The sequence below is a fragment of the Crocuta crocuta genome, unplaced genomic scaffold (assembly GCF_008692635.1).
Source record: "Crocuta crocuta isolate KB4526 unplaced genomic scaffold, BGI_CrCroc_1.0 scaffold340, whole genome shotgun sequence".
NCBI lineage: Eukaryota > Metazoa > Chordata > Mammalia > Carnivora > Hyaenidae > Crocuta > Crocuta crocuta.
Window position 1 is genome coordinate 3,415,925 of NW_027530642.1, and position 15,582 is coordinate 3,431,506.

General features: G+C 55.5%; 1 protein-coding gene across 1 annotated transcript in view; it reads left to right on the forward strand.

Annotated features, from left to right (window-relative positions):
* Positions 1–251: 251 nt before the first annotated feature.
* Positions 252–15,582, forward strand: part of CSF1R (colony stimulating factor 1 receptor) — a 28,799-nt gene continuing 13,468 nt past the window's right edge. Inside the window, exons 1-10 of the mRNA XM_077769019.1 lie at positions 252–460; positions 4,528–4,785; positions 5,211–5,495; positions 7,132–7,268; positions 7,923–8,082; positions 10,487–10,673; positions 13,013–13,128; positions 13,282–13,402; positions 13,491–13,678; positions 15,432–15,547. Of these exons, the coding sequence (XP_077625145.1) occupies positions 412–460; positions 4,528–4,785; positions 5,211–5,495; positions 7,132–7,268; positions 7,923–8,082; positions 10,487–10,673; positions 13,013–13,128; positions 13,282–13,402; positions 13,491–13,678; positions 15,432–15,547 (1,617 nt within the window). The 5' untranslated portion in view covers positions 252–411. The remainder of the gene's footprint in view (positions 461–4,527; positions 4,786–5,210; positions 5,496–7,131; positions 7,269–7,922; positions 8,083–10,486; positions 10,674–13,012; positions 13,129–13,281; positions 13,403–13,490; positions 13,679–15,431; positions 15,548–15,582) is intronic.

The window sequence follows — 15,582 nt, forward strand, 5'->3', positions numbered from 1 at the left end:
CACTCTGGAGATCCTCCGTTTGTGCGACTGACTGACTCCTTGACCTTGAGCATATCTCTTCTGCCAGGATCCCTTGGAGGTGGTTTTAGAAGGGCTCTAAACTTAGAGAGCTCCCCCAAGCTCAGGCGGGCTCTGTCCTAGACTCCAACCCCTCCCCCTGGGGGTCATGGCTTTGTTTTCTTCTAAAGACCCAAGATTTCCAAACTCTGTGGTTGCCTTGCCTAGCTAAAAGGGGAAGAAGGGGATCAGCCCAAGGAGCAGGAGGAGGAAGAGGAAAACAAGAGAAACAGTCAGTACAGCCGAGAGGAACGTGTGCCCAGCGGTCTCGGTCACTGCGGAGCTAGCGCTGAGGCCCCGAGACCTTGTCCACCCCTCCACCCTGCATCATCCTGCCGCCTCCCCACTGAGGCCATGGGCCCAAGGGCTCTGCTGGTCCTGCTGGTGGCCACAACTTGGCATGGTAAGACCGGGGACTGTGGGGGTGGGGTGGGGGGGTGAGTGACAGAGACGACCGCTGTGCAAGGAATCTGTGAACCCCTGCCCCTCACTGGGTGTCCCCACTCCGTGCCTCCATCTCCCCAGCCTGGACTGCAGGTTTGCGGGTATCTGCTTTGGTGAGGCAGTGGAGGGAAGAGACCGTGTGGGTGGGGTAGAACCAGCCCAGCAGAGCCGTCCAGCTCAGATATTGACTCACCATGTTTCCTGAACAAGCCCCCTGATACCCTCAGGGCTGCAGTGTCCTCATCTACTCAATGGCAGGTATTGGGGGCTGTGGTGAACTAGACTGAAACGATGCTTTTCAAATTTTGCAACGCATACTGATCGCCCGGGGGATCTTGTCACAATGCACATCCTGACTCAGTAGGTCTCAGGTACAGCGTGAGATTCTGCACTTCTAACAAGCTCTTAGGAGAGGCCACCGCTGCTGGTGCAGACCTATGCCTAGCAGGGGGCCCCAGAGAGCTCCTGACGGCCCTGCCGGTTCTGCCAGCCCGTGAGCTGTGGAGAGCAGGCAGGACCCGACTTGGAAAGGCCAGAGGGGGCAGGGTCATTCCTCCGGAGGCCTGGGGAAGGGGCTGGCAGGAGAGATAAGAGGCTAGCCTCTCTGGCCCAGAGCTCAGGTAAGGCAAATTTGAGAGGAGATGAGAGGAGAGCCTGGGGAGGGAGGGCAGTGAGGGTCTCCCTGGCCAGAACCCTCCCCGACACAGGCTGCCACCCTACCTCCAACTCGCTGGTAGCAGCGGCACAGGTAGGAGTCTCCATCCCAGGAGGGTGTCTAACGGGAGGTGAGGGGCTGGCTACTTGGCTTGTAGCTACAGTTATATTTTGTTATGTGCTTATTTGGAGGTATCTTGGGCCAGGATAGGGATGGGGTAGGGTGGAAGGCAGCCTCAGTGCTGGCCTCCTCACAGCTGTGCAGCTGCTGTCCCCGACGAGGAGATGGCCCACCCCACTGAAGGTTGTTTTCTGGTCCAATGTCTCTGGGCTTGAGCGTATCTGGTTGTTTTTGTTTTTGTTTTTGTTTTTGTTTAAATTGAGATGTAATTTACATACAGTAGAACGTACAGGTTCTTAAATATACAGTCTGATGAGGTTTGACAAACATGTATGCTTGTGTACCCGCCATCCCAATTAAGAGAAAACTATTCCCCTTTCTCCAGAAAGTTCCATGAGTTTTATTTAACTGCCTTGTCCGGTCTTCAAGTCCAGAATTTGCCTGTGGGACATTGTTGTGGGAGGGGGAGGGTGTCTAGCCTCTAGACCCAGAAGAAAGAAAAGATGGGAGGCAGCAAGTGGAAGCTTCAGCCTTTCGCCCAACAGTCCAGTCATGAGTGAGTGGGGGGTGGGGGATGCTGTGAGGGAGTCAAAAGCCAGGCTTCAAACACTCTAGAGATGGGGAGAGGCTTAAGATCCTGGTCTGACGAGGGGGCTATGCCCCATGCGTTGGTGTGCGGTGTGTGTGTGGGTTGAGGGAGGGGAGTTGAGGTTGGGGGGTATCCTGGGAGCTGAGATGAGAGATAGGCACAGAAGGGGACCTTGGTCAGTGTCTGCCGAGCGGCAGCCCCCACCCCAAGGAGGATGGGCCTGAGCAGGCTATCCCTTCCCACCAGCCACGCCAGCAGGGGGAAGTTAGGGGCAGAAGTTGAGGGTGTCAGCCTCGCTCTGCATGAATATCCGGGAGAACAGGACAGGACAGAACAGGACACATTTCTCTGACCACATTTCTAGGGGGCCGAGACACCAGCCAGAGAGGCAGGGCAGGGGAGGGGAAGGGAGAAGGCGCCTGTGAGACTGGGCGGGTGCAGAAGGGAAACACCGCGAGAATCATAGAATCCGAGATCGCGGATGGGGCAGTCACAGACTGTGACCTTTAAAGGTTAACATTATGGGGCGCCTGGGTGGCTTGGTCGGTTAAGCCTCCGACTTCGGCTCAGGTCACGATCTCGTAGTTCGTGGGTTCAAGCCCCATGTGGGGCTCTGTGCTGACAGCCAGCTCAGAGCCTGGAGCCTGTTTCAGATTCTGTATCTCCCTCTCTCTGACCCTCCCCTGCTCACGCTGTCTCTCTCTCTCTCTCTCTCTCTCTCAGAAATAAATAAAACATTAAAAAAATTAAATTAAAAAAAAAGGTTGAGAACATTAGATATTAGAGTGTCAGGACCAGAAGTGGGGGTTAGAAGCGTCCCCAATGAAGCAGTGGCCCAGGCCATGAGCAACTGGCTGAGACAAGGGCTGTGTATTACCTCATTGAACCCTCCCAAGACCTTGGGGGTGGAAACGGACTAATCCCATCGGATGGAAGAGTAGACTGAGGGGTCAGAGAGGCTAAGTGACCTACCTGGCATCAGGGAGAACCAAGTTTCAGGCCAAGGGGCTGTGACCCCACAGTCCAAGCTTTCCCCTGCAATGAAACCCCAGCGCGGGCACTGAGCTGCTGCGGCTGTAACGTGACAGCGCCTGCTGGGATTTGCGGACAGGCTGCCAGAAACGACGCCCACCCCTCTCCCTCATGGTCACATGGCCCAGGAAGGATAAGACCCTCTGGGTGTCGGCCTTGGCAGAGTTCACCAGTTCACTCAATGCTTTGTGCTGCTCCAAAGCTCAGGCAGAGAGGCACCCCTCTCTCTGATGGGTACAAAATCGAAACAGAGCTTAAGTTGTCCTGAAATAATTTGACGGAGAAGGTCTTTCCCATTCTGAAGTTTGTGGTGGGGATGGAGTGGAAATACGCATCTGAGAGGCCTTTGTGCAAGAGAGGGGGGCACCCTGAATTCATCCAGTGTCCTAGGGGCAGGAGTGTCCCTGTCCCTGTCAACAAAGTAGAGGGGTCAGATTCATCGGGAGCACCCGGTTGGTCAGTGGGAGAGCCAGGCCCTGTGGCCCAGAATGTTCCAAGGGGCGGCAGGCAGCATTCCCCCTCCTGGGGGTCTCGCCTCTGGACAGGGTATAGTTGTCAGGAGAGCCAGGAAACAGAAGTGAGAGCGTCTCTGGGGGAAGGGCTGCAGGCTGAGCGGAAACCGGGGCTGGGCTGGACGCCAGCAATGTGCTTCCGCCCATACAGGCTCGGGGGCGCCTGGCAGCCCCTCCAAGGCCTTGAATCAGCTCTCACTTCCCTCCTTTGCCCCTATTTTCAGCCCTGGAAGAATGCTGACACTGCAGAGGCAGCCGGCCTTCTTCCCGGACGGCCTGATATGGGCTGCAAGTTCTCTTTTCTCCTTCAAGCAAATTTTCCTTAAAAGAGATTGGCCTCCTAGTCAACACAGCAGTGCTGGGGTGCTGGGCTGGACTGCTGAGCAATCCTTCCTGAGTATTTATTTGGTGACAGATGTGGTTCCGAGGGCTTTCCATGCACTGAAGCCTCCTGGCATCCCAATAAACGGGTACAAATCATTGCCTCCATTTTATAGGTGGGGCAACTGAGGCGCAGAGCCTCTGAACCCTCCTGCTGTGCTGCAGACCAGATGTCCAGTGATGGGAGCGGGCGTGACATAAGACTCTAGGAACCCTTCTAACACTGCTGGGCTGAGAGCCTACACCCCTTTTCTTCTTTCCCATATGGATTAAGTCAGAGGACTTCGCTGTGAACATTCCATTCATTTGTCTTTTCCCTTGCTCGTTTGAGTCCCCTGCTTTGAGCCAGGTTCTGGGCTTGGCACTAGGGGTACAGCCCACCTTGTCCTTGGGGCTGAAGGGGTCAACCCCCTGGGGAGCATGTTGCAGTCACCGCTGGGAAGACTGAGGCAGGAGGCTGGGGCTGACCCCACGAGACAGCCCCCACCCAGAAGCCGAGAAAGCTCCCAGTCCCTGTTTCTCAGAGGAGGGGGTTGCCGGACCTCGGGCCATCCCCACGCAGGTGGGGGGTGGGGGACTGAGCCCATGACACAGGGGGCAGGACTTGCTCACGGTGATTCTAAATCACAGCTGAACACCAGTGCCAGCACCACCCCCGCCAGGGCAAGGCCCGTCTCAGAGGCCGGGAAGCGCCTCCTCGGGCCTCACTTCTGTCTATTTGCCACCCCCTCCCCCAGCTCAAGGGGTCCCAGTGATACAGCCCAGTGGCCCCGAGCTGGTGGTGGAGCCAGGCACAACAGTGACCCTGCGATGTGTGGGCAATGGCAGCGTGGAATGGAGCGGCCCAATCTCCCCCGACTGGAACCTTGACTTCAACCCCCCCAGCAGCATCCTGATGACGAATAATGCCACCTTCCAAAACACGGGGACCTATCGCTGCACTGAGCCTGGAAACCCCCTGGGGGGCAATGCCACCATCCACCTCTATGTCAAAGGTGAGGTCTCTGGAACCACTCCCAAGAGGTCTGGCCCTACAGACCCCACTGGGAATGGGCAGGAGGGCCGGGTCCTAATATTAACAACCATAATAAGCCAGCTCCACGTTTACTGAGTGCCTGTCACTAACAAAGACGTGTGCGGTCCTTCCAATTTAATGGAGTCCTCATAATAATGCTGGGAAGTAGGTTCACGGTCATGGACATTTCCCAGAGGCTGGTAGGGGCTGTGCCATTTGCCCACAGTGGCACAGCACCAAGTAATAACAGGACTGAGCCTGGCCCAGGGTCCTCACCCGAAGGTTGGCTGAGCTTCTCTCACTGTGTGACCTCAGGCACGGGATCAACTTCTCTGAGCCTGTGTTCAGGGACCGCTTGGCCTGGTGGAGGGAGACAGTTGTAACCCTGTCTCCCCTCCACCGCAGACCTGGCTCGGCCCTGGAGGGTGCTGGCCCAGGAAGTGACGGTGTTGGAAGGTCAGGACGCATTGCTGCCCTGCCTGCTCACTGACCCGGCGCTGGAGGCAGGCGTCTCACTGAGGCGGCTGCGTGGCCGACCCGTCTTGCGCCAAACCAACTACTCCTTCTCACCCTGGCGTGGCTTCACCATCCACAAGGCCAAGTTCATTGAGAGTCAGTCCTACCAATGCGGCGTGCAAGTAGACGGCAGGACGGTAACATCGATGGTCATCTGGCTTAAAGTGCAGAAAGGTGCGTGGTTGCCGGGAGGGACAGAGAGCCCACAGACACGTGAGCTGTGCAGGGTCCGGGCCTGATGGCGAGTGACAGGGGCCCCCCTTCCTTTGCTTCTTCCTTCCAATTGTACCACGGTCACCTAGGGGGCACCTGCTGGGGCAGGACAAGTAAGCGATGTCATTCTTCAGATTGCTCTGCAGATCGTCTCACAAGGTGATGGAAGAGAGAGTGCGTGTGGGAGGGGAGGCTCTCTGAGAGAGTGACATTTTATCGGAGCTGAACTGGGAATGCTGGCCAGCACGTGGCTGTGCAAAGCTCTGCCTCAGCAGAGGAAACAGCAGGTGCACAGTCATGAAGCAGGAACAGGCTCTGAATGTTCCGGGAACAGAAGGAGGGCCCAGAGCTGCTCCACAGCCTCAGACATGGGTATCCCACTCAGTGCCGGCCCGGTGCCAGGTGCTGGGCACACGCAGGCAGGGTGGGGAGCCAAGGGCTGGGGACGTGGGCGTGGGCGCAGAGGAAAGCTCTCACTGTGGGGGTGACACTGGTGCAGTGAAGTCTCACTCCATTCCCCCTGGCCCTGGCTAGGCTGATGGACCGGATTCTGGTTTCCGGAAGGACTGGTGTGAGTAGCGGGCTGGACACCTGGGCCTGAGACAGGAATCAGGTCCCTGCAATGAGGGCCAGTGTAAGAGTGGCTATGGCTGGCCCAAGGCCTGGGCTCTGAGGCCATGAAGCCTGCACGGGCAGTCACAGGAGTCCACTATGTGGACGGAGGAGGCCCGCGAGTCTCTCCATCTGGCAGGGCCCTGGAGCCCTGGTGGCCCCTTGGTGACCTTGGATGAGCCCCTTAGTGTCTCTGGACCTTGAGAAACTGGATTAGATCTTCTCCCAATTTACAGCAATAGCCATGAACTGTAATTCAATGCCTGCTCTATGTCAGGCACTGTCTTGGCTGCTGGGAACATCACCTTTGGGGATTTGCCATCTTTCCCGGAGAAACAGACCAGAGAGAGCAAGTAACGTTCCAACTGGGATGAACACGAAGCCAGGCCAGAGAAAGCTGGATGCACGTGGGGTGGGAGAGGCGAACCCAGCTGACTGGGCACAGAAGGCTTCTCTGAGCGAAAGATCCGAAGGGAGAGGGTGGCCACCCGCTCACAGCGTGGAGGGACAGCTTTGAGGGGGTGGGCAAGCGTGCAGTCTCTGCACTGGCTGGGAGGGTCAGCACAACCGCAGAGCAGAGCGCCTGGGGCGGGAAGCGCAGTCAGGCACCGAGCCCCGGCTTGTGTCCCCGGAGTAATGGCAATCGCCCGATACTGGCCCAGGAGACAGACGCGATCCAGTCTACATTCTTAAGAGCTCACTTCGGCTGCTGTGAGGCACCTGGGTTGTGCAGGGCTCAAAAGGGGAGTGGGAACCTTCCAGGTGTCCAGAGCAGAGAACAGGTGACCCTGGGGAGAGACGAGGTGATGAAGGGAAGTAGACTTCTTAAAGTCTGTGTAAAAGACAGGATTTGCTGTCTGGGGCCTCAAGGCTGCCCCCCAGGATTTGGGATAGGAGCTTTGGGGGTGCCCCAGCCAGTAGCCTGGCCCTGAGCAGAGCGACAGCTCAGGCCTGGGTGCTCATGGGTCACTTCCCTTGGCCTCAGTCATCACAGGGCCCGCGACCTTGAAGCTGGAGCCTGCAGAGCTGGTGCGGATTCAAGGAGAGGCTGCCCGGATCGTGTGCTCAGCCAGCAACATTGATGTTAACTTTGACGTCTTCCTATATCATGGAGACACCAAGGTCAGCCCCCGGGGGAACAGCAGGGTGAAGTGTGCCCACCCTCCCAACACACCGGGACCTGCAGGACAGAGCCCCCGCCCCGAGAGGAACTGGCTCTCTGGACTGAGGGCATGGCCCAGGCCCAGAGAGGGGAGCGCACCCACCCATTGCTTGTCAATAGCTGATTCAGCACCGGGACCCAGGCTCATGTCATTGAATCTTGTAGGGGGAGGGAGGTGGTACTCTACCCCTTTGACCCATGACCTTTGCCCCAGCCTGTTGACAAGAGTCAGAGGTCAGTTCGTTTCTAACTTAGCAAGGGGTTCCTAGGCCACCTTGAAGCCCAGGAATATAAAGGTGAGAGGGAAGCAGAGGGAGTAAAAGGGAATGGTTTGGGGCTGCATCGAAGAGCCCCCTCCTGTCCTGCTGTGCCTATTGTGTGCCAAGCATAATCCTGCCCCCATTTACATCTAATTGTTCACTGCTCTTTACTACAACCCAAGGAGCATGGGCCAGCATTAGTCCCATTTTACAGATGAAGAAACTGAGGCTCAGAGGTCAGTCCCTTGCCCAAGAAAAGGCAGATAGTCATCTCGAAAGGCTGAGGATTTGAACCTAGAGTTTTCTAATCCCTAAACAGCCCAGGTATAGCATTTCTATTCCTTCTGGCTACAGCTCACAGTCTCTCAGCAATCTGACTTCCATGATAACCGTTACCAGAAAGTCCTGACCCTCCACCTCAACCACGTAAGCTTCCACGACGCTGGCAAGTACTCCTGCATGGCCACCAATGCCTGGGGCAACCACTCCGCCTCCATGGTCTTCAGGGTGGTAGGTGAGCATCAGGGTGATGGGGGCGGGCTGACGGGGACCCGGAGGTGAGGGAGCTTATCAGGGGATTGGGAAGGAGGGGGCTGAGGGTGGAGAGGGAGGAGACGCTGTTAAGAACACCTGCGCTAGCCTTCCCTTATCCTGGGCCTGGCTAGGGAGCCGCACCTCTGGGCTCCTTCCCAGATCCTCCCCCAGAACCCCTCGTTCCCTTCCTGGAGCCCCTGCAGTGCATGACTGCATTTTGTTTTGTGATCGGTGCCCAGTAGGCCCCTACCGTACACTGCTACTCACTCCCTCATTCCTTCCTTCATGCCTGCATGAGATGTGCCTGTCTCTCAAAAATGAATAAACGTTAAAAATTTTTTTTTTAAATCGGGTGGGCATCAAGGAAGGTCTCCCTGGGAAGCTGACATTTGAGCGATGACTTGAAGCTGGGGAGGGGGTAAGCCGTGTGGATACACTGCAGACCGGAGCTCCAGGCGGAGGGCAAGCAATGTCCTTAAGGCAGGACTGTGCTCACCACATGCAAGGAACAAGTCAGCCAGTGTGGCTGGGGTGGATTCGGGAGGAAGATTGACACGAGGTGATGTCACAGAGGGGAGGGGGCAAGGTGGCAGATTCCACAGGGCTTGGCTGGGGAAGCCAACATAAGGACTTGGGCTTTTCCCTTTGAGAGAGATGGGTGTCCATTGGAGTGTTTGAGTAAAGGAATGTGACGCTCTCACCCACCTTGTTGAGGGTGGAAAGAGTGGGGAGGAGTTACGGGGCCCCTGCGGCCATCCAAGCTAGGGGTTACGGTGGCTTAATAAGGGTGGTGGTGAAGGAGATGAGGGGATGGATGCCGGATGGGTGGATAGATGCTAGGGGAGGAGAGAGAAGATGGAAGCCTCACCCCAGAAGCTCACACATTAGTTGGATAGTGAAGATGACCAGCCGAAGGGAGAAGCAGATGCACGAAGTTGTGTAGCTGTGGTGCTTTAGAAATGTGCTCTCTAGAAGGGCAGCAGGAGTCCAGCGGAGGGACAGCTCCCTGGGGCCTGGAGTAGTGGGTGGAGACTCCCTGATGGGGCTGAGCCTTGAAGGGTGAGAAGGATCTAAATGGAAAAAAGGAAGAGGACAGGTTCCTGGTGGAGAAAGTGGCTTGAACAAAACTTTCAAGCTTGGTTGGAATGACTGTGTTCATGGGATGTTAGGAGACCAAGATGGGTGGGGTGGAGCAGTGTGTGTGTGTGTGTGTGTGTGTGTGTGTGTGTGTGTGTGTGTGTAGGAAGAGGGGAGACAGCTAGATGGGCAAGAGAAGGGCAAGGTTGAGGGGGGGTCTTGAACGCCAATCTGTATAGTGGAGGCGACGAGGAACCGTAAGGGCTTTGGAGCAGGTCCGTCACAAGGTACAAGAGTGAGTATCAGATTTCATAGAGCTGAGTAAGGAGAGGAGCCCTTGGAGATCATCTAGTCCAGAGCTTTTTGCAAAGTCTGCGGGGATTTAGGGAAGAACTTCAGGGGCTTCCAGTGGAGGCACGGGGAGGCTGCGCACACGGGGACTCTTGCCAAAATTCCTCTCTCTGAGATTCAACCAGAGCAACTGGATTTTAATTCATGCAAGATTTAACTAGAAGAAACTAGTCAGGACTCTTTTGGGCATAGGTAACAGCAACCAACTTGAGCTGGCCTAATTGCAAGAGGAGTTTCAGCAGCCGTCTAGCCCGTGGGTATGAACTTTGGCTAAACTGGATCTAAGTGTTCAAATGATGTGGAGGAGAGTCCGTTGCTTCTCAACTCTCAGCTGTACATTTTTCTTGTGGGACCCCTAGCAGCATCAGGCTTGACCACCGCAGTGGAATTAGGGCTCCTCCTTTCTTGGAGCTCCAACAAAAATCATGGAAATAAGTGTCATGGACCCATGGGTGCAAGTACCCACCCCAAACCACTCATTGGTGCAAAGGGGGCATTACCGGTGCCGGCTGGCCTGAGTCACATGCACCGTTAGAGCTGGATGTAGGAGCCTTGCTCCCAGGAGAAGAGAAACTGGGTGAGGGCATCTGACAAAAACAGCAGCTTTTTATTCTTTTGCCACCGGAAAAGTTCCAAAAAGTTACAACAACACAAATATATTCAATCTCTTCGTTCTATAAATAAGGAGGCAGAGGTAGCAAGGAGGATAGCAATTTGTCCAGGTTCTCCCAGGACTCAGTGAAGAGGAGAGATTGGGCTTCTACGGGGCAGCGGTAAGAAGGAAGATATCAGAGGGCAAGTCTTGGTTAGAGGTGGGGGCTGGGTGCCTGGCACATAGTAGGCCCTCAGGAAGGGTCCAGCCCCAATGGCTGAATGAATGGGTAGATCACCAAATGAACAAACAAACTGAGACATCTTCCCACTAATGCCAGAACTTTATGTGTTCTGCTTTCCAGAGAGTGCCTACCTGAACTTGACCACTGAGCAGAGTCTCCTCCAGGAGGTGACCGTGGGTGAGAAGGTTGATCTCCAAGTCAAGGTGGAGGCCTACCCAGGCCTGGAAGGTTTTAACTGGACCTATCTGGGACCCTTCTCTGACCACCAGGACAAGCTCAATTTTGTCACCAGCAAGGACACATACAGGTACTACCTATCGGCTTCCATCTGGATATCCCCACAGCCAGAAGGGGAATGCTTCAGGCAGGAGGCAGGACACTGGGTCATGGCTCAACCTTGCTGGTGACCTTCAGTAAATCCCTTCCCCTTTCTCTGTCTCACTTTCCCTACTTTAGAACCTCAATATCAATCATCTGTGTTTGAGATTGAAATAAAGTTGGCTTGCCCCTCTGTGTCCCACATCCTTGGGAGATCCAGTGGCCTCCGCAAGAGCTCTACTATTTCTTGGGGTGTACACTGTCCTGCTGACTCAAGAACTCTTAACCTCACTCTCTCTCTTTGATGGCCGATCCAAATATAGAAGACACTGCTCCGTGATTTCTACTCCTAGACACACTCGTAATAAGGACCGCACAGAGATGCTGCCACGTAGATGGGTTTGGCAGGAGTGGGGGTGGGGGCGCTAGAGTGGATTAACATCACATGCTCACATCTACATCAAAAGTTCTTTAAAGGCCTGAGGTTGCCCACTTCTGAGAATGTCTCACTAGCTTTTCTTCTCCACAGGCTCTAATCTCTTCTCATAAAGCGTCATCTCACTCTATCTCCTCTTTTCTCCCGTCTCTCCACTTGCAGACTCTTGCTTCTCTTGCAAACACAGCATGTTAGAAATCTCTTATCCTGTCTCCTTACGTCCTCAGGGTGTTACTTCCCCATCCAAAGTGGCCTCAGCAGTGTAGACTTCTATACAAGAGAGTCTTCTCCACGGGAAGAACACCAACGGAACATGTTAAAACAATAGTTGCTTTACCCACTGCTATTTGAACGAGAGTCCAGAGCTCAAGGACAGCAGGGGTGTGCTGTGCGTGAAACGGCTTCCCCTGCCACACTCTTGACAGATCTCTCTAATCCAGTTTTGAACTCTTTCCCTCAGGGTCCAAATGCAGCCTCGGAGTCCTCCTTGACACAGTCCCAGACAGTACTTTCCTTATAAGTGACTCAGGCAGGGAGCTGTGTTTGCCAGCCCCCGGGGAAGATAATTCTTCCACCATCTTCCAACTCCAGAACTCTCTGGGGTTCTCTTGCTAGCTGCTGAAGCCCAGACCTCATTAAATCCTGGACTCCCGCTTGCCAATTGTCAGAATCAAAACAGAACAAAATGTTCAACCGAACAAAAAATGTTTTCTTGTCCTTCTTTTCCTCTTCTGAGTTTCCCTCTCATCCATTCTGGTCAGGATTTCGAGCCTCCCCTTGTCTAACACAGAAGCTCTGAGTCTGGAGTCCATAGACCCCTGGGAGGGGGACAGCCCATGGATAAGAGTCAGGGGTCCCTAAGCAACAGGGACATTGTGGAAAGAAACCACAATGGAGATGTGGTTTGGAGATGTCCCAAAACGCAGTAGTGTGGGGCCATCTGGCACAGGGCAGATAAGCCGGGGCACCAAACAGCCACCAGACTTAGCTCATGTGATGGATGCATTCGTCATGGCAACTTTGACCCATGCAAAGAAGTTGAATTCTTTCCGCTTAACAAGTAGATGTGTACAGGGTTATGGACGCCAAAGGTCTGGCTGAATGAGATTGCCCTTTGCATACCCTGGGTTTTAGTCTAGTATAATTTATAATTATATGCTATAATTTATTTTTAAACAACCTATTTATTACCTAAACAATGCATGTCCCTTAGGGACAAATGCCAAAATAGGGCTTACGGAAAGAATAAAACAAAGATTACTTGGAATCAGTTGAGGATAACTTACATTGCTCTCTTTTGCTTCTAGGTCTTTCCCTGCAGCAAAGGGCACCATTAAATGTACCTACAATGAGTCAGGCTCTATGTCAAGCACCCTGCCTATAGGCCCCTTTAATCCTCAGACTCAGTCTGTGTATTAATTACCATCAGTGTTGTCCTCACAGAAAAGGAAACAGAGGATCAGAGAGGGCGAGCACTTGTCTAAGATCACACAGCTAAGGAATGACAGCACCAGAACTTGAACCCTGGTTTCTGTCACCCCATAGCTACATCCTGCCTCTCATCTCTCTCACGGTCCCTCCTGGCAGGGCTGGTGCTTTAGGGACGGCAGCTAATGTGCCTTCCAGGGTCGGCACCTCACCGACACCATTTCTACTAAACCTCAGAACCAAACCACTTCACAAATGAGAGAAGATATTAAGGGCATTGGGTTGGTTTTTCCATGTCTCGATGGCACTCAGCCTGGGGACCTGGTTCAGCCAAGGCCTTTGTGCCCCGGATGCTTTAGCAAAAATAGAACAAAGCCCTTTAGAAAGGTTGTCTGAGCCTGCTGTCCTGCAGGGGCCATACCAGGACGGGGGTTCATGCCAGACGGCCTGCCCCTCTTGTGTAGGTCCATCTCGACCCTCTCTCTGCCTCGCCTGAAGCGCTCGGAGGCCGGTCACTATGCCTTCCTGGCCAGAAACGCTGGTGGTGAGAAGACCCTGACCTTTGAGCTCACCCTGCGATGTGAGTGATGGAGCGGGGGCTGGGCGCTAAGGCCCCTGGGGTTTGCAGGTGGGGGTAAGGGAGGGGCGGCAGCCCAGTGCAGGCTGGTCAGACAGGGGCGTTGGGGCTTCTGGAGCTGACCCCCACCTCTACCGCTCCTCTTTTTCTCCTCAGACCCCCCGGAGGTAAGGGTCATGAGGACCCTCATCAATGGCTCTGACACACTGCTCTGTGAAGCCTCCGGGTACCCCCAGCCCAATGTCACATGGCTGCAGTGTCAGAGCCACGCGGATAGGTGAGTGGCTCTGCTCGCCTTCTTCACCCGGGAGGAGGGGCCGAGGGGCCGGCACCTGAAACTCTAAGCCACGCTCTGCTCTCCCCAGATGTGATGAGTCAGAAAGCCTGGTCCTAGAGGACTCGCACTCTGAGGTCCTGAGCCAAGAGCCCTTCCACAAGGTGATCGTCCATAGCCTGCTGGCCACCGGGACCTTGGAACACAACAGGACATATGAGTGCAGAGCCATCAACAGCGTGGGGAACAGCTCCCAGACCTTCTGGCCCATCTCTGTCGGTGAGCCTTCGCCCCGCCCAGCCCATGTTGGGAGGGGGGCTCAGGAAACTGCCCCAGGCCCCAGGAAGCCAGGGTCAGAGTGCCAGAGCGGAGCAGATCCCAGCCATAGCCAGTGCCACTTCTCAGGGTCCATTTCCAGGCACCTCCTGTCCAAAGGCCAGGTAGAGAAGTCTAGACCCTTAGGACTAGAAGCGGGAAGAGAAGAGCAAAGGCCGGGAAGCCATGAGGCCCAGAGACAAAGCAGCCTGAAGCGTGGCCTCATTTGGCCCCTCTGCTTATATTCCTGCCCTTTAACTCATTCGTTAATTCACAAGTATGCATTTGGCATCTGCTGTGTGCCAGGCACTCACTGGGGGCAGGGGAGCAAAGCCTCCATGGAGCTCAGAGCCTCATGAGAGAGAGACAGGCAACAAGGGATCACAGTCCATCCCCAGCCCGGGGCCAGCCTTGGCCGCCTTCTCCATCCCTCTGACTCTTTTCCCTCCAAAGACACAGCCCTATCCATTCAGGGCCACGGTCGGAGGGTGGGGCTGGCGGCCAGCGCTGGGCACTGATGCAGGCTGTTTAGAGGAAGGGGTGCCTTTCTCTGTGTTGCACAAAGGCTCCAGTTGTCTGGGTCTGAGAGGCCCAGGGCCTTAGAGATGGACCCACGGCGCCTTCGACTCCTAACAACCAGGTTTCAGCACCGCTGTGTGGCAGGCCCTGGCGAGACTCTCTGGACAGACGGACAGAGTGGGAGCCTCGGCTTCGGCCTCAGGCTCAGAGGTCGCCCCTCGGGTGCCTTGGGGGCAGCCGCCACCAGGGCAGGATTCTGCGTGCAACTGCGTGTGGCTGCTCTGTGTCACTGCTGGTGGTCATGTAGTAAAAATACTAAACCAGCGTCTCAATGAATGCTTACCCTATGTCAGGCACTGTGCTAAGCACCATACAGTCATTACCGGGTGAGCTCACACGACCCCGGGAGGTTGGCACCCTTTTCCTTCCCACTCGGGAGACGAGGAACGTGAGACTTAAGGAGAAGTCACAGGCTCCACGTCACACACCTCCGAAGGGGCAGGGGCGAGATTTGGCCTCAGACCCGCACTGCTGTTGATCTGGAGGATGGGAATGATGCCCTTCAGACACACTGAAAGAACTGAGGTTATGGGTCCGGGAAGAAGAGAGCCAGTGGCCTTGAGCCAGGCTTTCAGACCCTTAGAGGGGCGTGTGGTTCCAGAGGGGAGGAAGCAGCAGGGAAATGCTGCGAAGGCGGGTTACGGTCTGGCCTCTAGGTCTGTCTGAGCTGCCTAGAGGTGCAGGAGCTGAACACCCACTACTGGTAGGTGTGTGTGTGTGTGTGTGTGTGTGTGTGTGTGTGTGTGTGCGCGCGCGTGCACGCGCACATGTACGTGTAAGCCACAGCTGGGTACTAGGCCAGCCCGCTGCACAGCCTCCTTGCACCAGCAGGAGGGGGTACAGCATGACTTGAGGGGCTCCCCAGCCACAGGCGCTGTGACCTCGGGCGGGGCTTGGGGCCCCGGCTTGAGCAGAACCGGAGGGGTGGTCCTCCCTGCCCCTGGCTGGGGGAGGGTCTTCAGGAACGCTCTCTGAGGTGCTGGGGCTTCTGAGGGAGAAGCCACTTGGCTCGGTCAACAGACATTTACTGAGCACCTACTGTGTTCCAGGCAGTACAGTGGCCGGATCTCGGTGGTGGCAGGAGGTCCCGAAGGCCCGCTCTGCCGACTCACTCCTTTGCCCTCCCCCACCCCTGCAGGAGCCCACACGCAGCTCCCCAACGAGCTACTCTTCACGCCCGTGCTGGTCACCTGCATGTCCATCATGGCCTCGCTGCTGCTGCTGCTTCTGTGGCTTTTGTACAAGTATAAGCAGGTGAGCCTGGGGCGGGGGGGCGGGCCGGGGGACCG